Source organism: Pinus tabuliformis, chromosome 6 (genome assembly GCF_031772625.1).
Source record: "Pinus tabuliformis cultivar Carrire ecotype Pingquan chromosome 6, CPIR1, whole genome shotgun sequence".
NCBI lineage: Eukaryota > Viridiplantae > Streptophyta > Pinopsida > Pinales > Pinaceae > Pinus > Pinus tabuliformis.
This window is the reverse complement of record NC_142292.1, coordinates 1,566,665,853-1,566,688,728: the sequence shown is the minus strand read 5'-3', so window position 1 is coordinate 1,566,688,728 and position 22,876 is coordinate 1,566,665,853. Positions and strand designations below refer to the sequence as shown.

Genomic DNA, 22,876 nt, shown 5'->3' with positions numbered 1-22,876 from the left:
GAAAGACAGGATTATCATCCTTTTAACCCTCTCAATCTTCAAGCTGCATTATCCAGGGTTCCTAAGTATATTGATTGCATTCAACATTGTGGAGTAAACTGGATTGGGTATCATTTCCGTTTTCCAATCTTATGGCTGCCTTCAGAAAAATATCAATGTCATTATCAGTTGACTGACAGAGAGGAAGCCTCGGCATGGCAACAGTTGCAGACCAACAGCGGATTCCGAGCTCCTACAGACGCCACCTTCTCCAGCTACTGCTTGAGTAATTTGCATTGCCAGTCCCAGTACTCAGACTCTGATTCGGACGAAGGGGTTGCCTAAGGACATGCAACATTTTTAGCTGGGGGGGATGTTAGGACTCCACTATGTACCATTTTTGCTATATATTTTGACATCACTTTACTCTTAAAACCATGAACCTCAATGTCTTTTTCATTCACTTTATTCCAAGGTATATAGAAACCTCTTCTTTATTATATGGTTAATCTGTCTTACATTTAATTCCACAATACTCTTATATTTTATCATTTATTGAAGTGCATTGTTGCTAACACAAGTCAAAGATCGCAGATAAGTTATATGCCTTGTTGGGAACGAGCGGCCGTTGCTGAAACAGCTGACTCCGTTGCTGAAACAGCCGACTCCGTTGCTGAAACAGCCGACTCCGTTGCTGAAACAGCTGGTCCCGTTGCTGAAACAGCCGTCAAGCACGCAAATCCCGTTATGCGTAATTTGCGATTCTGGAAGAACTTTTTGTGGATAATAGCAGCAGCCCGAAGATACGGTTACCTGGATTATCTTGAAGATAGCACTTCTGTTGTCTCGGTTGTAACAGTATCTCTTTTTAAAAGAACAGAATAGTCTTGTTTTGAACAGAATCGAGATATTCGCTCTCATGTAAATTGTAAATGATGTCTCCTCTTTAAAAAGAGGAGACATCATCATTAGAGGGGGATCGAACTGTAATTCACAGAACAGCATTGTGTGAGACAGGAGCTAGTCTCCTTTTTGTAATGTATCAGTTTCTTGACAGATGAATAAAGACTTGTTTTGAGCATTCCAGTTTAATTCTTTCTCCTGGGGAATCTTGTGAGAAGGAAAGGGCCCGCCTTCCTCACAAGATTCACCCCTTTTGTTCCTGTAGTTGTTTATTTCTTTATGTGTTTGCACTTTCTTTAATTCTGTTGCTGAAACACTAGTTACATGGTTTGTGATACTCTGTTTCTTAGCGCTACACGTATTGAATGCACGAGTGGATGATGTTGAGAGCATGTGCTGAAGATCCCTGCATAAAGGGATAGGGTCTTGCTCCCATTGATTGCTTTCTTTTGCCTGCAGTGTGATTAGAAACAAGAGGACAAGTGCTGAAGGTTCCTGTTCCTGGGAATAGGGTCTTGATCTCTTGAAGTTACTTTTCCTACAGTGTGATTAGTGCCAGGCAGCAGGTGCTGAAGTTCCTCACCAAGGAATAGGGTCCTGTTCCTGCTATGGTTGAATGATTTCTCTTCTTGTAGATTGATTTTCCTTTGCTGTAACAGAGAATTCGTTTCTGCTATAATTTAATTAACTGCAGCTTTAATTAAGTAGAGTGTGAATTGATGAATTTAACAGATGTGTGTCTTTCTTTTACTACAACATTGATCTTGCTTTTGAAATTGAGCATATCCAGTGCGCTATTACCTTTGGAATAAAAAGACCTTCTCGGGTTGACAATTTATGTGGAGCTCGAATTGTGAAAACAATTAGAGCGGCCAACACCCACTATCCATGCTGAGAAAACCTTCTCTAAATCCCTCTGTCTAGGAAATCAATTCACTCAGAATAAGAAATAAAAATCAATTTCAACGTCATCTCATTGTCGGTAATTTCTTGAATTGTGAAATCTTCAAATTTGAGAGCCAGATTGTTTACACCTTGGAAGTGCCAGCTTCAAATGTTGGAAAAGTTTGATCTTTAGACTCTATTGTAGAAGATAAGGCTATAGTCCCCGCAAAGATGATTGCTCGCTGAATCTGAAATAGGCACCAGGGATGGAGTGGTCAATGCCAAAAAATTTCTTAAACACAATTTGAACTATATAAAACCTGTAAAACCTGGAAGGGATGTTGCTAATTCATCCACGTATTGCATGCTATTCATACATGTATTGCATGTTGTTTTCTGGAAATAGGGTCATGAGGCAAGTGGCCCTTGTGTTTTGGAAAATAAGGTCGTGCCCTCGTGAGGAGCCCACATGGTTCTCAACATGTTTCATTATTTAAATATTTGGTTACACATGGCTCAATCCTGGGAATGAGACATTGAAACCTGCCAAGCTAGAGGGACAAGCATCATCAACATATTTATATTGATATTTATTACGATGCATGCCAAAAAAATGCTCATTATTATGGTTTGTTCCGGCCTCTTTTGTATCTGTATAAAGAAAAACCAACGTTTTATTCCCGCCTACCATGTTTCCGCTGCAGGTTCTAGATTCACGGTTTTTACCAAACATCTGCCACATTTAGAGGTGAATTTTATGGAAAAATCAAACCAGGCCCACTCGCATCACTGCTAACCATTTCCAGATCGAGGAAGCATTACCAACTTCATTATATTACGAGTTGCTGTCGGAGCGGAACTTCTTTTGGAAAACCAACTTTAAGAACTCTGTTTTGCCATCATTTTTTACCCAATTATTCGTAGTCCCTAGGTTCCAATCTTGATCCGTTGTTCTTATTTCTATCATCTATTCCTCCATCACTTTGTAGCTTTTTAGCTTTCCCTATGAAGGCAAGGACTAGCTGCTTGCAGCCCATCTTGTTTAATAGAGAAGAGGGGCATATCTATTGCGAATATATATTGAATTGATGGGGAAGAGAAAATGTTAGTTATGTGTTATTTAATTGTTAAATATTTTACATTATTAAGTTGGTTGGAGTGTATGTTGGTGGAGGAGAAGCCATGAGTAAGAGTAGGCATGCCTTCTTAAAGAGTTTCGATGCCCTCCCCTCTATGTTAGACACGTTTTTTTCTCATTAAAGATGAGGCCAATCTCCCATAAAATAATACCTATCTTAGATCAAAGACCTTTGTTAATAAACATTCAACCAACTTAGTTCATAAACATTCAAAGTAATTTAAAACCATTTAAAAGCTAATTAAGATGTTGAACCGATTTATTTATCGTTAATATTGTGGTCATTAAACTATGGATGGTTAATTTTTATTTTTTTTTAAATGTATAAGGCAACGTCATTATATATATATAGATATTGGAATAATTTCAACTTATTATTGTTGGAGTGGGTTAACAATGAAAAGTCATCTAAGGTTATCGAATATATCACCATTCCACAATTTTGTTGTGATCCAAAGTTCATTTATAAAATCTTTGGATATGGATTTTTTGTTAGAAAGGAAAAGAAGACAAAGCATAAATAATTTAAACATAAAGCACGAGTTGTGGCTCTTTTTTTGATCACACAAAATATGATTTTTACAATGAACCCGGTGAAGGGTATTTATCCTTTTCCAACTAGCTACTTGCCTAAAATATCTTGACATGCAATCACACACTCAAAGTTGTTTATCACTTAACTTGACTTGACTCAAACACTCAAACACTCAATCACTCAGTTAACTGACTCTCTATGTTTAGCTAACTCCACATGCGGGAGTAATTACAATTTCTAACACTCCTCCTTAATTACAACATTATGAATCAACATAACTTAACTTGACTCGATTATCACTCAAACATGTCTGCTGGTCTATGTCTCAGCGAAGCTTACAATGACTCAAGACTTTCACAATTTTGCATTTTATTTTTCTCTTCTTACAAATTCTATATCCTCGAAATTGCTTCATTCTCTGTTGAACTTTCTTGCTCTACAGTTTTTTTTTTTTTTTTTATCTGAATCAGACTACTTCTATTATTGATACAAAAATTTTACAAAGAGGCGGCAGCCTCTTGAGGTCTAGCCAGGATATTGGCTGTCTCGCATGAAGGATTTGAAAAACTAAAAACCAGACTGCCTGAGACTAAACCCGAACTGTCATAACAAAACGCATACTGATTGAGGTTCCAAAACTGCTGAACATAAGTAAAACTATTGACGCGAACTGTTGACATAGACAGTAAACCATTAAACAAAGACAGAAAACCACTGAGCATATTCTTTGACCAGACACTATGATTCCAAAAGATGACGACATCCAGATCAGGTATCGTGAGCATAGGAGGGCGATTCTTCCACAATTCGGCAACCATAACTGGAGAGGTCATCCTCGTCAGAGGAAAGGCCCTTATCATATGGCTGACGCCCATCATCCGGAGGATTTGAGTGCGCCATAGCCGGCTGAGCCAGGAGAGAAGAATTTTTAGGTACCTGAGACTGCTGGCGATGATTCTGAGATGTGCTTGGCAGATCATTCGTCTTCTGCTCTGAAGTATCATGCAGAGTTGCAGCAGCCACATCTGCGACGCCTTCACTGAGCTGAATCGTGACAGTAGCGACGAAGGAGTGGTTGCTTAGCCTGCAAGGGATTTGAAAGCGGGCCGAGTGCTCATGAGAATGATGAGGATTCGAAATTGCAGCCCGTTGTCCCCTGCCACAGCCACGACCACGACCACGACCACGAACAGGCTGACTTTTAGTTGTGGTGTCCTCGGAGGAGGAAGAGGCATGGCGCAGGGGCCGACCACGAACTCCTCCTCTGCGGCAACCCATTCTCTGTCTCAGGATGGTCATTATGCCCAGAGAATGGAGAATAGTGCAGACAGCAGAACTAGGCTGAACAGGATCAACGAGAAGGGGGAGAATTGACTTGATTATCAGAGAATTAGGAGAGCTGGAGAGCTTACAGGGGAGGAGAATGCTGAATGGGCAGAGGCGTTCCAGTAAAATCTTAACAGAAGGAGCATCACGAGCCTGAATACCTTGGATACCTGAAACCTCCACCGGACACCCACATCCGGGAGGGATAGATCTTGTTGCACCAGTAGAGTGCATTCTTGTTTGAGTTGCTCATCATTAGATCGATTGAGAGGCCCAGAGAAGAATGGGAGCTGCTGATCAGCCCCCTGGTTAGCCAGTCTGTCAGCTACTTTGTTGGCAGATCTCCGGACATGCTGGAAGGTGACACTGCGGGGAGACCTGAGCCAATCTTCAATTTGCTCTAGTCTGCTTAGGAGACGCCAACTAGAGGCGATTTTTCCAGCAGAGGTGCCTAATTGGATCCGAGAAACCATTTCAATTAGGATCTGTGAATCCCCTTCTATCACCAGCGGGAAGAAATTTTTAGTTGCAGCTATGCAGATACCCTTCCATAATCCTTCCAACTCAGCTGCATTGTTGGTATCTCTACCTATCGAACCATGATAGATGTGGAGAGCCGAGCCCTCAGCTATTCTGAAGATGCCTCCATATCCAGCCGGCCCTGGATTACCCTTGGCAGCACCATCGAAATTTAATTTTATTGTCTGGGAGACAGGAGGAGACCAGTGATGGGGGGATTCAGCATGAATGGAGGGAGTACGGGTGGAATGAGCAGAGAAGGTGAGATTCAGATTCCAATTATCCCAAACTTGGCATTCCTGAGGAGTGGATGGCATGTCCGAGTTATGCCAGAGTTTCAGCGCCAGAGTTTCTTGAATGTTCTGTTTAAGAAGAAGCCAAAGGGAGTCCAGGGGAGAATAGAGATTTTTAAAGATCCTATTGTTCCGCTCCTTCCAAAGGATCCAATAGACAAAGCCTGGGATGAGGATCCATAGGGAGTTGAGGACCGGGCTCTGGAAGGGTTGCTGAGGCCAATTTCTGATAGTATTAGTAATGTTGCCTACTTGTCTTCCTGATCTTCTGTTGCATAGGGCGATCCTCTCCCAAAGATCAGCAGCTAGCAGACAGGTATCCAAAAGATGCACAATGGTTTCTGGATGGAGGTTACAATTGGGGCATCTGGAAGGCCCAATGAAACCTCGCTTTTGAAGATTATCCCAGGTGAGGACTCGCTGTTTGCTCAAAAGCCATAGAAATATGGAGACTTTTGGCCATATACTTGGATGCCAGATCCTGTCCCAAAGCTGATCTTTTGCTAGCTGTGCTGGATGATAGAGAATTTGGTATGCCTCCTTGGTGGTGAAAGTTCCTTTTGTTGTGTATCCCCAATAGATTTTGTCCCTTTGATTCGAGAGTTTGATTTTCCTTAGTGCAAGCTCTTGATCAATCTCTTCATAGGTTTCCTGTTGCCAGTTGGCTTGCCATGTATCTGCTGATCTCCATTGTTGATAGCCTTGAAGGGAGTGCTGCTGCCAGAATTGATACACCTGGTTTTGGTCACTGTGTTGCATGGTAGCTTGCCAATTGGGTTTGTGGAAGAGAGCTGCAAGTTTGGGGAGCTGCTGCCAGGAGTCCTCCCAAAATCTTGCTGTGGTACCAGAGTGTATTTCCCAAAAGCTGTGCGCCTGAATGAAACCACTATGTTTTCTAGCAGCGTTCCAGATTAACGAGCCCGGGTTGGTGATGCTTATACGAATTAGCTCTTCCAGGGGCCTTCCTGGAGTATACTTGGCATGCCAGATGCGAGCCCAGGGAGAGTGCGGATTGGAAACCCATTTCCACCAGATTCTGGCGCCCATGGTGTTGTTGCTGTGGAGGGGGTCCCTTAGACCAATTCCGCCAGCTGACTTTGGTAAGCAAGCCTCCGTCCATTTGACAAGCGCCCATTTTCTATTGAGACCTGTGGAACCCCATAAAAAATTCCTCTGAAGATTGCGGATTTTCTTCAGAACCCATTTGGGAGCTGCCAATGTGGAGAATAAATACAAGGGCATGGCTTGAAGAACTGATTTGACAAGAATAAGCCTGCTGACGATGTTGAGAGAGTGAAAGGTACAGGAGGAAAGTCTGGATTCTATCTTGTCAAGGAGAGTTCTCCAGGAGGCATGTTTGTTAGTTGAGATTATAAGGGGAGCACCAAGGTATTTCGAGGGGAGCGTGGCTAGAGGGAATCCCAAGATTCTAGAGATATTATTTTGAGTGAGACTGGGAGTATTGAAGAAGAAGAGCTGAGATTTGGTAGCATTGATGGAGGTGCCTGAGGCTTCAGAGAAAAGATTAAGCAGGTCAAGGAGAGCAGAAGCTCCCTGAACAGATGGATGGCCAAAGAGCATGGTGTCATCAACGAACTGTTGGTGCGAGAGGGGGGAAAGTCCATGGATAGAAATGCCCTTGAGAGAGTGATTAGAAATAGCAGAGTGGAGGAGACGGCTGAGACCTTCTGCCATGAGCACGAAGAGGAATGGAGAAAGAGGATCGCCTTGGCGAATGCCCCTAGAAGGCCGGAAAGGCGAGGAGGGGGAGCCATTCAAAAGGATGGAATAACTGGGGGAGGTGATCAGATTCATGAGCCAACGCGTCCAGGTAGCGCTGAAGCCAAAAGCTAAAAGCATTTGATTAATGTAGGCCCAACTAAGTTTATCGAATGCTTTGGAAAGATCTAACTTGAGAATCATACCTGGCTTTTTTAGCACCTTGAGCGAGTGAATAACTTCATGGGAAAGAATGATGCCGTCCAGTATCTGGCGCCCTTCAACATACCCTGTCTGCTCAGGAGAGATGAGAAGAGGGAGGAGAGGTTTGAGCCTGTTTGCCAATATTTTGGAGATAAGTTTGTAGATTACGTTACAGAGAGCGATGGGCCTGAATTTATCAGGAGTGTTGGAATCTTCCCCCTTAGGCACAAGCACTATGAATGTGGAGTTGAGAGAGGGGAGGATCCAGTGCATCACTCTTGCTTCTTCCACAAGTTCCCATACCTCTGTTTTGATGTGCTCCCAAAAAGCGTGGAAAAAATTTGCTGTAAAGCCATCTGGTCCTGGCGCTTTGCCGTCTTTTAATTGAGATAATGCCTCCTCCATTTCCTGCATTGATATTGGCAGGAGCAGCGTTTGGTTGTGGTCCTCCGTGATGATCTTGGGTATGTGCTGCATAATGGCTTGTATTGCCTGTGTTCTGCTTCCTGGGGGTTCTTTCAAAATGTCCTGAAAGTGCTCTTTGAATGCCTGTTCTATTTCTTCATGCTTTTCCAGATGTTCTCCGTGTTTGTTATTGATAAAGGCAATGTGGTTATGCATTCTCCTTTGAACTGTGGATCTATGAAAGAACTTGGTGTTTTTCTCTCCATCCTTGAGCCATCTGACCCTTGATTTTTGGCGCCATAGCGTCTCTTCTTGCTTCCTACAAGTTTCAATCTTGTTAAGGAGCGATTTCTCCTGTTGCGCATTGTCTTCAGTTCTTCCCTCATAGATGATGCGCTGTTGCAGGGTGTTCATTTTCTCCTCCAGCATCTTCTGATGATTAAAAATATTTCCAAACTGGGTACGATTCCAGGATTTGATCACCTGTTTGAGAAATTTGAGCTTTTGCTGGAACTGGTACATTTTGGCTCCTTCTGGGGGATTGTAAGATTTCCAGGCATCGATTACCACATCTTTGAAGTTGGGATGTGAAAACCAAAATTCTTCGAAGCGAAAGGGTCTATTGCTCCTGACACCCGGACGCAGCCATTGTAACATTATGGGCCAGTGATCGGAACCGGCTTGAGGCAAGATGGAGGCGTGAAAGTCTCCCCCCATGTGAATGGCATTATCCGTCATGAGAAATCGGTCCAATCTGGAAGCGATTTGCTGTGAACCTCTTCTTTTATTGGACCATGTGAAAGTGCCATTGGATGTCTGAAGATCCATCAATTGATTCCGGTGAATGAAGTCTTTGAGGCTATAGCTGTCTTCATCCAGCCTCTGACATCCCCCTGTCTTTTCCTCCAGAGAGGTAATGATATTAAAATCACCCCCGCATATCTAGAAGGGAAAGCATCTGTTTGCATTGAGTTCCGAAAGAGTTTCAAGCAGATCCATTTTTCTCTGAAGATCTTGCGGAAAATACACGTTGGAAAGATGACCATGGCTATTAGTTCCAATAAGGTGGAAGGTGGATTGTATGAAGAAATGGGAGGCATGAAAGTCCTGAAGGTATAGTTCTTGAGGATTCCATAAAATTTCGATCCCTCCAGAAGCACCAGAGGTGTCCACTGAGACTGACCTGCACCCTGGCCATGCTTTATTGAGAATTTTTTCTATAACTGTACTGCTACATTTTGTTTCTTGAAGGAAAATTATAGATGGTCTATCCTGCTGAATCATTTTTTTGATCATCCTGTGTTTTGCAGGGCTGTTGAGCCCTCGCACATTCCATGAGACGAGCTTCATGGGGAACAGTGGGGAAGAGTTTTGTAGAACTTGGTCAGCTTGGGGAATCTACCAGAGTCCACCAGCATTTCTCCGAGGATGATAGTCCGCTGCAAATCTGTTTTTCGCCCACGTTTCTTTGTCTCCTTCAAGATTTTCCTTCCATCCCAAGGACTGCCTGCTTGAATGCCTAAATATTTGTGATGTTGAGCTCTGGTTAACACTTCTTCTAATCTTTCTATCTCCCGAGTATGTATTTTACTGTATTCCTTCTGTCTACATGCTGCTTCCAGCTTCAGTATGTCCAGACCTGCCAGGTCCACACTCTCTGGTTCCTCCTCCATATGGCTCGGTGTACTTTGATCTTCCTCTTTTGAAGGCTGTTGCATGCTCAGTGCCAGAGCTATGTCTAACTCCATGTTGGATGAAGGTGGAGCTGAGTCTTTGTCTGGAGAAGCATAGGATGTGGAGGCGGGGGCGATGGTGGCTTTGGAGGACTGAGGTATATCTGAAGATTTGGGCGAATGAGATGGCGATGAGGGAGAAGGATCTGAGAGGGGAAGCGAGGGGTTGTCATCTATGTTATCCGTTGTATTCAAGATTTCAAAACTGTTTCTGGTTATGGGTTTCTTAAGATTCTCAGGATCCATTGGGGTTTTCTTAGCATGCCTTCTTCTATTTGGGACTTTTGTGAAACCCTCAACATCTTTGCTTGCTTCCGTAATAGGAGTTTTGGACTGCAGATTCAGAGGACAGTCTCTGAAGAGATGGCCATGTTCATGGCACTTCCTACAACGAAAGGGAATATGCTCGTAATCTATGGTTTGAACCCATTCATAATCATCATGAAATAAGCTTACCGAGTCAGTCAGAGCTTTGGCTAGATGCATGTGGACGCAGATCCTGGCGTATGAGGTGTACTTCCGGCTTTTTGTTTCCTCTGCGACTTTGATGAAGGCCCCCAGGCTATTACCTATGTTCTTCAGGATTTCCTCCTTCCAGTATTCCAATGGGAGAGAGTACATTCTGATCCATACTGGAGCCCAGTTAAAGTCTTCTTTGTCTGGATTGAACCTCTCAACCCAATCACGCAGGTACAAGCCAGCAACATTGAAGAAGTATGGGCCACCCTCGAAGATGCGCGTTTTGTCCTCCAGGCAGTTGAAGGTAGCGGTGAAGAAGCCCTTTGGTCCAAGGTGCAAGGTAACTTGACCTTTTGGCTTCCATTTGGAGGCAATCCAGCCTTGCAGTGCTTTTTCAGTAGGCCAGAAACCTAGAAACTTGCCTATGAGGGTGTGATCCCTCATGTATTGAATCTCACTGTTGATGAGCTGACTGGGGAGATCTATTTTGATTCTTTCTGCCATTTTGGGGATGCATGTTGTAGAGGATGCTTTGGGTCTTGCCGCGAAGTTGTTCTGGTCAGTACCTTTGTCATTAGCTGTCGATGGGTTGGTTACGAAGTCGCCTTCAGCATTGGTACCTGGATCAGTGTCTTGCTCTGTCAAAGGATCAGAACCGGATCTATCGTTTTGCTCTACGTTGTTGGACTTGTCAGGATTTTTATTGGGGGGGGAGAGGGGGACGAGCCCAACCCTCCGGAATGCGGCTTCATGGTGGCGTCAGTGGTAGCGACAACGTCTGTGAATCAAGGGCAGCTTGGGGAGAGGCTAGGCGGCATAAAACCCTAGCAGTGCCTATCCGCCATGAACCAGCATCACCGTGAATTTTAATGTCTCTTGCTGTACGGTTTATTCACTTGATGCTACTGCAATTTTTCTTTGACTTGTTTTGAACTTGTTCTGAAAAATAGTTGTATCTTGTCTTCTACACCTTCCTCTTCAAACATTCGTTCAACCATGAACTGCTGCCAAAACGTTGCATCTTCAAAATTATTCTATTGGTTTATGAGTCCATTCTTCAATGAACTTCAAATTTGCATCAAAATTATTAACAAACTTGCTTTCAACTTCTTTTCCCATGCTATTCTGAACACCTGCATATTAAAAAACAATGTTAAGAACATCTTTATTATGATTCTCTTCAGTGAGAGCTTCCTCCTCTACATCTGGCTTCTTTTCAATTGCATGGAGTTTGTCTTCCACTGTTACGTTGTTAGTGGATATTCTCATCAAAAACTCTTCAATCACTTTATCCCGTTCTTGATCATCAACTGCTGCTAGATGACATACTACTTCATCAACAATTCCAACTGCTTCATATCTTGCTGCTATAGTGGCAGCTTCATCCTTCAACGTTTCATCAAACATTGCAGTTACCATATTTCCACAATCAATTCCTGTTTCAAAAAAGAAACCACACATATCAACATGATGTTCATCCACACTATGGTGAGATATCCGAGCATGCATGTGATCATTGTCAATTTCATTAACAATTTCAACTTCAATAAATACATCAGTTGCGGCTGGATTCACCAATTCACATACAACTTTGCAGTCATCATCCACATGTGTCTCATCACAGTGGGATTCACCATCATCTGTGTCATCCACATTACAGTGGATTTCTTGAGCATTTATATGCTCTTGCTCTGTTTCACATACAGAAGCTCCTGCTTCTCTCTCTGCAACCTTTGTTGCATATTCTTTATCCATATGCATGCTTGCATAATGTGTTTCAATTTTATGGTCTTGACAACCATCATCCACTTTTGAGTGGGGTTCTCCAAGCTCTGTTTTCCTCTTAGAGTCTTGCTTATCTACTCTCAGGTCTGCAGCTGACTTCTTTGCTTGTGACATAACCTTATGTTGCATGTCACTCTCCCTTGCACCAAACTCTACTTCCAGGAATTTCCATGCTTCCTTGGAAGTTGTAGCTTTTGCTACCCTGCACAAACACTTCTCATCCAATGCTTGTTTTATAAAATTCAATGCTAAAACATCACATACTGCATCATATGGGTTATTAGATTTGTACTCAATTAACTCTCTAGCTTGAAGAAAATTTAACATCTTGATAACCCAATGATCAAAATATTCACCTGTAAACATAAGAGGTGGTAGCAAATCAAAACTACACTAATCACCCTGGATTTCTTATTTGTCTTCTTCCTGACTTCCTAATTCCTCAGCCATGGCCTGAATCTCTCTAACCATGGCAATGATCATTGCCTCTTCTTTTCGATTTATTTTATTAATATTCTTCAGTCGCTCTTTGTGACCCATGACTGCAATCTTCCCTCTGTCTTAGAGTTTCTTTCCTGATTGCATGACACTGTCTTCCATATCACCCCCGGAAAAAATTATAATTTTCAATATGCAACCCCCTAAGACACAATCTTCACCCAAAAACTATTATGCTTGACAAAAAACAAAATAATTTTGTAGACAAAAAGACTTTACAAAACCCTAAATTCTCTTGCCAAAAAACCCTTAAAAAAAAATCTTTATACCATATATCTTTGTTTTTTTTATATAAATAAAAAATATTAAAAAAATTATCTTTTTCCACACAAAACCCTCTTGCTACAATTAACTCTTTCCGATAATTCAAACCTTCAAACAAGCAAAAAACTTTTAACGACCAGCCATTTCATTTCAAGGCAAATTTTAAATCATCCCTTTCGAATCAACCAATCTCCATAACACCCTTTTTAATTGTCAAGTATTAAAAATAAATTTAATGAAACAAAATTCAGCATGACTTTCAGGCAAAAAAAATTAACCTTTAAATTTAATCGCTGAGTTGACTTTAACACGTGTTCTCATGCTCCTTTTTAAAATTTTTAAACCTTCGGCCATGTCATACCAGGAAATCTTTTGAATTTTTGTGGGCTATCTGCAACAGCGTTGGCTGTGGCTTATGGCGACTCTCCCTTCGCATGCTCTCTTCGGCGGTGTAAACAGTTTGTAGACTGCGATCCAACTGTGGCTCATGGTGGTGGCTACAACACCTTGTCAGTTCACGGGCGATTCTGCATAGTGATCATTCACTTACGCAACACAGAAAATAAAAACTTCGATTATCTTCCTTATTTATCGCTCACCCGATATGACTGTACATGCTGCGGCCGCGGGTTTTCTATATGTGGCTTTTAGATTTTTTTAGCTCAGCTCTGTAACTTTAGCTCTGGCTTTTAGATTTTTTTTTAGCTCAGTTCTCTAACTTTAGTTCTGGTATTAATTTGTTGGGAAGGTTGAGGAGACAAAGCATAAATAATTCACACATAAAATATGAGCTGTGATTCTTATTTTGATCACACAAAACATGATTCTTACAATGAACCCGGTGAAAGGTATTTATCTTTTTATAACTAACTACTTACCTAAAATATCTTAACTCAATCACACATTCAAAATCATCTATCAATTAACTCGACTTAACTCAACACTCAACAACTCAATTAACTAACTCTTTATGTTTAAATAACTCCATATACTAAAGTAATTACAATTTCTAACATTTTCAATAGCGACAAAACAACCTTAAACAACCTTAAACGTTTATAAATTATATTTGCAGGTGTTATTTCCCTGAACAACAGAAATAACGAATGGCCCTTTCCACAGAAAATCAAATTTGGCCTGTTTGCCCTTGTCTTCTCTTCGTGAATCCCACCTTAGAACTTTGTCTCCAATGTAGAAATCCTCAGCCTTAACTCTCTTATCAAACATCTTTTTGAGCTTCTCTTGCAGAATTTGAGCTCTGTCATAAACTTGCTCTCTGGTTTGCTGAAGATGAATGGTCTGATTAATCCTTCTTTGAATGTCATTTGGTTCAACCTGAATTTCCTGTAACAGTCTGATAGTAGGGATGCCCAAGGATGAAGGAAATATGGCCTCCATGCCATATACTAGCTCATAAGGGCTCATCCCAATGGATCTCTTTGTTGAAAGTCTGTCTGCCCATAGGGATGAAATGAAGGATGAAATGAAGCAATGTTTAAGGTTTAAAGGATGAAATGAATGCTAAGGAATGAGAGGCAATTAAGAATCTCTCGTTCAGCTTAACAGAGGGAGGTGAAAGAGCTCTATCTAGGGGCAGTAAAGAATCCCTAGATAACTGTCAAACACAGGTGAATTAGGGTAAATATGAGCCACAGGGAATTCATATTCATTTCCAATTCAGTTCAGATGAAAACATAAAGAAACAGCAGAAATTGAGCATAGAGTGCAGTTAAACAAGTTCTAAGCTAATCTTCCTTTCTGCTATTTAGATGGTGATACATGTATAATATGAGCACATAACAATGAAAACAGAGGTAAGAGGCACTTATTGATTCATGTTGCAGCACAAGAATTCCATCATTCAGTCTCCAGAAACCATTAACAACACATCAAACAGTCCATTCTCCAAGCTTTCAGCAGTCTTTGATTAAAGAAAATATGTCAGGTATACAGTGCGAGTCTCTAATGAAAATTATCAACCAACCAACCCTTAAAACAATACAGAGGGTGGTATAAATAGGAAAAATTATCCAAAACTGTCTATTACAGCTAACCTAAACAGGTCTGAGAGAAAATGAGATGTTTAAAACCTAATCTTATCCTGAAATAAATGCATAAATGATTTTATTTGGTGCCCTTGGTGGCTCGATGCAGTGCTTCTGCAATAAATGTGCTTTGGGCTTTGATCCATTGCTGTTCGGCGGCATTAAAAGCCTTAACTGAGATTTGAGAGCTTTAAATGGCCGGCACCGCTTTCTTTGACTTTGCTAGGCGGCTCATCAATGTTCACCTGCTTTGAGCCGCTGAGAAGATCTTCACTGATACACTTTGCTGCATCCTGATACTCTTTGACATGACATTCAGTCTTTTCCTGATTCTCTGGTACTCAAAACTGTAAATCGCTCCTTTTCAGCTTTTCTCGGGCAAAAGGCTTCTGCAAATGCTTTCTATGTTCATCTAAAATGATATTTACGCTAACCGTTTCTGAATATAAGTAAAAATGAAGAAAAACATGCGCCAACTACGAATTTTCGAGCATCAAAAACTGCCTCCGAAACTGATTACGGGCTTCCTAAGTCGCGATTTTCGCCTTTCGCGCCAAAATTTGGCGATGACGTCAGCATGACGTTAGCGGGTGGGACCCAGTACGGCGGATTACGTCAGCATGATGACGTCAGCAGGGTGACATCAGCATGTACGGCGGGTGATGTGGCAGTGACACGGTCGCAGTGACGTGGCAGGTTGAGTTGGCAAGAGGCCGACGCAGGCAGATGACGCAGCAGGATGACGTCACTGGGCGGAGGCGGTTTTCGGTTTCAGGCGCACCGCCTATGTGCAGAAGGCGATTTGGGAGGAGGGGGCTCCGTCACAGCCGAGAGGGCGACGCGTGGCGGGAGTACGACGGGAAAACCGCCAATCTCCCAGACGCTAACCATCTGCGGCTTGGGATATGAGGAGGCCCGCCCACCGTAGATCTTGGGCGCGAACGATCGGATGGCCGGCGGCATGGATGAGGCGGCGGAGGGATAAGGGACGGGGCCTGCGGAATATTCAGATCTTTATACCATGCGGCGGGGGGGTTAAACTTTAGGAAAATGGGTTTTTGTGGGTTAGTTTAAGCGGGGGAAAAGACAACTTAATGTTTAATGAAACAATTTAAACATTAACTTTGGGATAATGACTGCGGAGGGGTGAGAAAATGAGGTTTTAAGGGTAAAGGGGTGGGTAAAGGCTATTAACTTAACCAGATGTCGAGTTAATCCCAGGGTTAGGACACGGGAGGCTAATGCTAAGCTCCAAATGAACTCAGCATTTCCCAAACTTTGATATTATATGGCTATAGTGCCAAGGGATGGGGAATATGTACATAGGGGAATCTTATACATAGTTTTAGTAGGGGAAGGGGAAACAAATAGGGAGCTACATAGTAAATTTAGCAGTTAATATGACAAGTGATAAGAAAGCGCTAAGGTAAGGGACCTTAGGCTATTTGAAGGGGAGAATGATTTGTTTAGAGAATATGAGAATATTCCTTAAGTAAAGCAGATTTTTACCAAGGCAAATGATATGGAAAATGATGAAACTAAGAGGTAACAAGCAGATCTTGACCTCTTCAGGGAAGTTAGTAAGTGATTTGGGGAATAAAAAGAAGGGGGAGTTAGTGATGTCCAGCTTGAGCTCCACCAAATGGAAAACTGCCTCCAACCTGTGATCTGAATAAATATGACACTTAACAACATGAAATGGATCACAAGCCATGACTCTACAACCACACAGCTACCTACCCAGCCTATTTACCTAACATTTTTTCTTCTTTTTTGCCTGGGTGCACTTGGACTTGCAGACCCTGATTATCCTTTTTTCCTTTTCATTGTGCTCCTATCTAATTCTACACTTATTTCTGCCAAGGGCCCAGATTAAGTAGTTGGGCTCCTTTGATTCTCTACCTATCTACAAATCTGCCAAGGTTAAGCTGTTTGGACAGATATCATTCTCTATATTCTAAAACAAGAAATTGAAACCTAGGGAGGCCAAGATTAAGCTGTTTGGCCTTCCCTTAACAGAAAACTTTTCAAAAATGGAACGACTCATCAAAATTGGAATACAGCAGTGGCATTTGGACTAGCACACTTTCATGGCCTCTTCTTTGGCCTCTTCTGGAAATATGGAACATTGCAACATGCAAAGTATGACATATTTGGCATGTAAAAATGTCAATCATGAAATATGAACACCTGTTGCAACAGGAGGCTAACAGTGGCTCCACTTGGGGATGGATTTTCCTTGTGAAAAGCCAAGAACAGGAGGTCAGACTGCCTTGATCTTTTATTGTTGCTGTAGACTGAAACTTCTCTGTTGGCTGCCTAAAAGTGTGAAACTGTGAAATATGAACAACTCTCTCTTCAACTGGATTACTGTGAACTGTATAGGATCGCCTGCTTTCTTCTGCGTTCTTGATAATTTTGTACAATGTTGCTTGAGCATTGCTTTTGAAACAGTCTCAGAATATGGATCAAAACTAATGTGTTTCCTCTAGCTCTAGCCTAGAAAAAGGGTGCTGATGTAAACTGAAAATCCTCCTTTCTTTTGATACTGTTTGACTGAAGACTGCAAGCTGCAGCCTTTTGCTGAGATTAATGCAATGACAGAGATCTGAAATGGAGGGCTTGCTTTGTCTATATCTTCAAAATTTTGCTGCTGCTCCTCTAATATTCGGACTGCTTATACAAAAATAAAAACAAAGTGCTGATATATACAAATATCACTGTACAAAAAGATATATACAGTACTGCATTGTATCCCTTAAAAGGGATCATGGTAATGTTTCAGCATACGACCATTAACAAGGCCTTCTTCAGCAGTGCTGCCCTCTATAGATTTGAGAAAATATGTGTTATTTCCCTGAACAGCAGAAATAACGAATGGCCCTTTCCACAGAAAATCAAATTTGGCATGTTTGCCCTTGTCTTCTCTTCGTGAATCCCACCTTAGAACTTTGTCGCCAATGTAGAAATCCCCAGCCTTAACTCTCTTATCAAACATCTTTTTTAGCTTCTGTTGTAGAATTTGAGCTCTGTCATAAACTTTCTCTCTAGTTTGCTGAAGATGAATGGTCTGATTAATCCTTCTTTGAATGTCATTTGGTTCAGCCTGAATTTCCTGTAACAGACTGATAGTAGGGATGCCCAAGGATGAAGGAAATCTGGCCTCCATGCCATATACTAGCTCATAAGGGCTCATCCCAATGGATCTCTTTGTTGAATGTCTGTCTGCCCATAGGGCATTTACCAGCTTTTTGTGCCAGTTCTTCTTGTTTTCCTCTAGCACTTTCTTTATGATGTTGATAAGGCTTTTGTTGGATGATTCGGCCAAGCCATTACCCTGAGGGTAATAGGCTGTAGAATGGCCCAAGGTAATATGAAATTGGTGGCAAAAATTGATCATCTTTTTGTATTTGAAAGCAGCGGCGTTGTCAGTAATGATTTTCTCAGGGCAGCCAAATCTAGAAAGGATATTGCACTGAAGGAATTGGATAATGATGGTGTCATTGGCTTGCCTACAGGGGATGGCTTCAACCCACTTGGTGAAATAGTCGATGGCTGTTAGAATCCACTTGTGCTGGCCTGAGGAAGAGGGATGGATTTCTCCAATGAAGTCAAGACCCCATTGTTGAAAAGGTTTTTCGGTTGAGATGGGTTTAAGTGGCAGGGGAAACAGCTTTCTTTTGCCCTCAAAGATTTGGCATTTGTGACATGACATGGCAAACTTCTTTACATCTGCAAAAAGAGAGGGCCAATAGAAACCAGCCCTTAAAATTTTATCAGCAGTGGACTTCCAATATAGATGTCCTCCACAGTCACCTGCATGGAATTCTTTCATGACATTGTTAGTTTCATTCATGGTTAAACAGTTAAGCAATATGCCTTCATGATTTCTCCAAAATAATGCACCATCTATAACACAAAACTTTAAAGCCTTCATTTTCAAAAATCTTTTCTTGGTTCTGGACAATCCTGGGGGAGCAAACAGGTTTAACAATACAAAACATATATCAGCATACCATGGAGATTGCAAAACGGTTTCACTAATCTGTGGAGTCGCTTTCAACAAAGAGATCCATTGGGATGAGCCCTTATGAGCTAGTATATGGCATGGAGGCCAGATTTCCTTCATCCTTGGGCATCCCTACTATCAGACTGTTACAGGAAATTCAGGCTGAACCAAATGACATTCAAAGAAGGATTAATCAAACCATTCATCTTCAGCGAACCAGAGAGCAAGTTTATGACAGAGCTCAAATTCTGCAAGAGAAGCTCAAAAAGATGTTTGATAAGAGAGTTAAGGCTGAGGATTTCTACATTGGCAACAAAGTTCTAAGGTGGGATTCACGAAGAGAAGACAAGGGAAAACATGCCAAATTTGATTTTCTGTGGAAAGGGCCATTCGTTATTTCTGTTGTTCAGGGAAATAACACATATTTTCTCAAATCTATAGAGGGCAGCACTGCTGAAGAAGGCCCTGTTAATGGCCGTATGCTGAAACATTACCATGATCCCTTTTAAGGGATACAATGCAGTTCTGTATATATCTTTTTGTACAGTGATATTTGTATATATCAGCACTTTGTTTTTATTTTTGTATAAGTAGTCCGAATATTAGAGGAGCAGCAGCAAAATTTTGAAGATACAGAAAAAGCAAGCCCTCCATTTCAGATCTCTGTCATTGCATTAATCTCAGCAAAAGGCTGCAGCTTGCAGTCTTCAGTCAAACAATATCAAAAGAAAGGAGGATTTTCAGTTTACATCAGCACCCTTTTTCTAGGCTAGAGCTAGAGGAAACACATCAGTTTTGATCCATATTCTGAGACTGTTTCAAAAGCAATGCTCAAGCAACATTGTACAAAATTATCAAGCACGCAGAAGAAAGCAGGCGATCCTATACAGTTCACAGTAATCCAGTTGAGGGGAGAGTTGTTCATATTTCACAGTTTCACACTTTTAGGCAGCCAACAGAGAAGTTTCAGTCTACAGCAACAATAAAAGATCAAGGCAGTCTGACCTGTTGTTCTTGGCTTTTCACAAGGAAAAGCCATCCCCAAGTGGAGCCACTGTTAGCCTCCTGTTGCAACAGGTGTTCATATTTCATGATTGACATTTTTACATGCCAAATATGTCATACTTTGCATGCTGCAGTGTTCCATATTTCCAGAAGAGGCCAAAGAAGAGGCCATGAAAGTGTGCTAGTCCAAATGCCACTGCTGTATTCCAATTTTGATGAGTCATTCCATTTTTGAAAAGTTTTCTGTTAAGGGAAGGCCAAACAGCTTAATCTTGGCCTCCCTAGGTTTCAATTTCTTATTTTAGAATATAGAGAATGATATCTGTCCAAACAGCTTAATCTTGGCAGATTTGTAGATAGGTAGAGAATCAAAGGAGCCCAACTGCTTAATCTGGGCCCTTGGCAGAAATAAGTGTAGAATTATATAGGAGCACATCAAAAAGGAAAAAAGGATAATCAGGGTCTGCAAGTCCAAGTGCACCCAGGCAAAAAAGAAGAAAAAAGGTTAGGTAAATAGGCTGGGTAGGTAGCTGTGTGGTTGTAGAGTCATGGCTTGTGATCCATTTCATGTTGTCAAGTGTCATATTTATTCAGATCACAGGTTGGAGGCAGTTTTCCATTTGGAGGAGCTCAAGCTGGACATCACTAACTCCCCCTTCTTTTTATTCCCCAAATCACTTACTAACTTCCCTGAAGAGGTCAAGATCTGCTTGTTACCTCTTAGTTTCATCATTTTCCATATCATTTGCCTTGGTAAAGATCTGCTTTACTTAAGGAATATTCTCATATTCTCTAAACAGATCATTCTCCCCTTCAAATAGCCTAAGGTCCCTTACCTTAGCGCTTTCTTATCACTTGTCATATTAACTGCTAAATTTACTATGTAGCTCCCTATCCGTTTCCCCTTCCCCTACTAAAACTGTGTATAAGATTCCCCTATGTACATATTCCCCATCCCTTGGCATTATAGCCATATAATATCAAAGTTTGGGAAATGCTGAGTTCATTTGGAGCTTAGCATTAGCCTCCCGTGTCCTAACCCTGGGATTAACTCGAAATCTGGTTAAGTTAATAGCCTTTACCCACCCCTTTACCCTTAAAACCTCATTTTCTCACCCCTCCGCAGTCATTATCCCAAAGTTAATGTTTAAATTGTTTAATTAAACATTAAGCTGTCTTTTCCCCCGCTTAAACTAACCCACAAAAACCCATTTTCCTAAAGTTTAACCCCCCCGCCGCATGGTATAAAGATCCGAATATTCCGTGGGCCCCGTCCCTTATCCCTCCGCCGCCTCATCCATGCCGCCAGTCGTCCGATCGTTCGCGCCCAAGATCTACGGTGGGCGGGCCTCCTCATATCCCAAGCCGCAGATGGTTAGCATCCGAGAGATCAGAGGTTTTCCCGTCGTACTCCCGCCACGCGTCGCCCTCTCGGCTATGGCAAAGCCCCCTCCTCCCAAACCGCCTTCTGCACATAGGCGGTGCACCTAAAACCGAAAACTGCCTCCGCCCAGTGACGTCATCCTGCTGTGTCATCTGCCTGCGTCGGCCTCCTGCCAACTCACCCTGCCACATCACTGCCACCGTGTCACTGCCACGTCACTCGCCGTACATGCTGACGTCATCATGCTGACGTAATCCGCCGTACTGGGTCCCACCCGCTAACGTCATGCTGACGTCATCGCCAAATTTTGGCGTCAAAGGCGAAAATCGCGACTTAGGAAGCCCGGAATCAGTTTCTGAGGCAGTTTTTGATGCCCGAAAATTCGTAGTTGGCACAGGTTTTTCTTCATTTTTACTTATATTCAGAAACGGTTAGCGTAAATATCATTTCAGATGAACACAGAAAGCATTTGCAGAAGCCTTTTGCCCGAGAAAAGCCGGAAAGGAGCGATTTACAGTTTTGAGTACCAGAGAATCAGGAAAAGGCCGAATGTCATGTCAAAGAGTATCAGGATGCGGCAAAGTGTATCAGTGAAGATCTTCTCAGCGGCTCGAAGCAGGTGAACATTGATGAGCCGCCCAGCAAAGTCAAAGAAAGCGGTGCCGGCCATTTAAAGCTCTCAAATCTCAGTTAAGGCTTTTAATGCCGCCGAACAGCAATGGATCAAAACCTAAAGCACATTTATTGCAGAAGCACTGCATCGAGCCACCAAGGGCACCAAATTAAATCATTTTTGAAGACAGCTGCCCTCAGCGCAGCTCTTAGATATTTTTATGCATTTATTTCAGGATAAGATTAGGTTTTAAACATCTCATTTTCTCTCAGACCTGTTTAGGTCAGCTGTAATAGACAGTTTTGGATAATTTTCCCTATTTATACCACCCTCTGTATTGTTTTAAGGGTTGGTTGGTTGATAATTTTCATTAGAGACTCGCACTGTATACCTGACATATTTTCTTTAATCAAAGACTGCTGAAAGCTTGGAAAATGGATTGCTTGATGTGTTGTTAATGGTTTCTGGAGACTGAATGATGGAATTCTTGTGCTTCAACATGAATCAATAAGTGCCTCTTACCTCTGTTTTCATTGTTATGTGCTCATATTATACATGTATCACCATCTAAATAGCAGAAAGGAAGATTAGTTTAGAACTTGTTCAACTACACTCTATGCTCAATTTCTGTTGTTTCTTTATGTTTTCATCTGAACTGAATTGGAAATGAATATGAATTCCCTGTGGCTCATGTTTACCCTAATTCACCTGTGTTTGGTAGTTATCTAGGGATTCTTTACTGCCCCTGGATAGAGCTCTTTCACCTCCCTCTGTTAAGCTGAACGAAAGATTCTTAATTGCCTCTCATTCCTTAGCAATCATTTCATCCTTTTAACCTGAAACATTGCTTCATGTGCAGCTAGCTTGCTCCATATTTGTCTATTGTGACCAAGAAAATGCACCAGCAGTCCAACTCCTTGACTCCATGCCCAATGGTTTGAAACTCTCATACTATACCTGCCTCTTTACTTGAAAACATCAATCATCCCACCAAAATCAAAACAAAAACCCCCTGAACTCAAAAACTAGCCTAAAATCATCTTCAACAAAGCTAAATCAGAAAGAGAGAGCCCTCTCTGATTGCAGGTGGGCTAGAACCTGCAGTCCAAAGATTGGTCTGTGGTTACCTCGGCCGTATCCTTTTTGAGCTAACCAAAAGGACAACCTGAGTGATA

General features: G+C 41.9%; 1 protein-coding gene across 1 annotated transcript; it reads right to left on the bottom strand.

Moving 5' to 3' along the window:
• Nucleotides 1–4,822: 4,822 nt before the first annotated feature.
• Nucleotides 4,823–8,734, bottom strand: LOC149264743 (uncharacterized). Its single transcript, XM_089400626.1, has one exon. It carries the CDS (start codon nt 8,732–8,734, stop codon nt 4,823–4,825), a length of 3,912 nt encoding a protein of 1,303 aa, XP_089256752.1.
• Nucleotides 8,735–22,876: the final 14,142 nt, after the last annotated feature.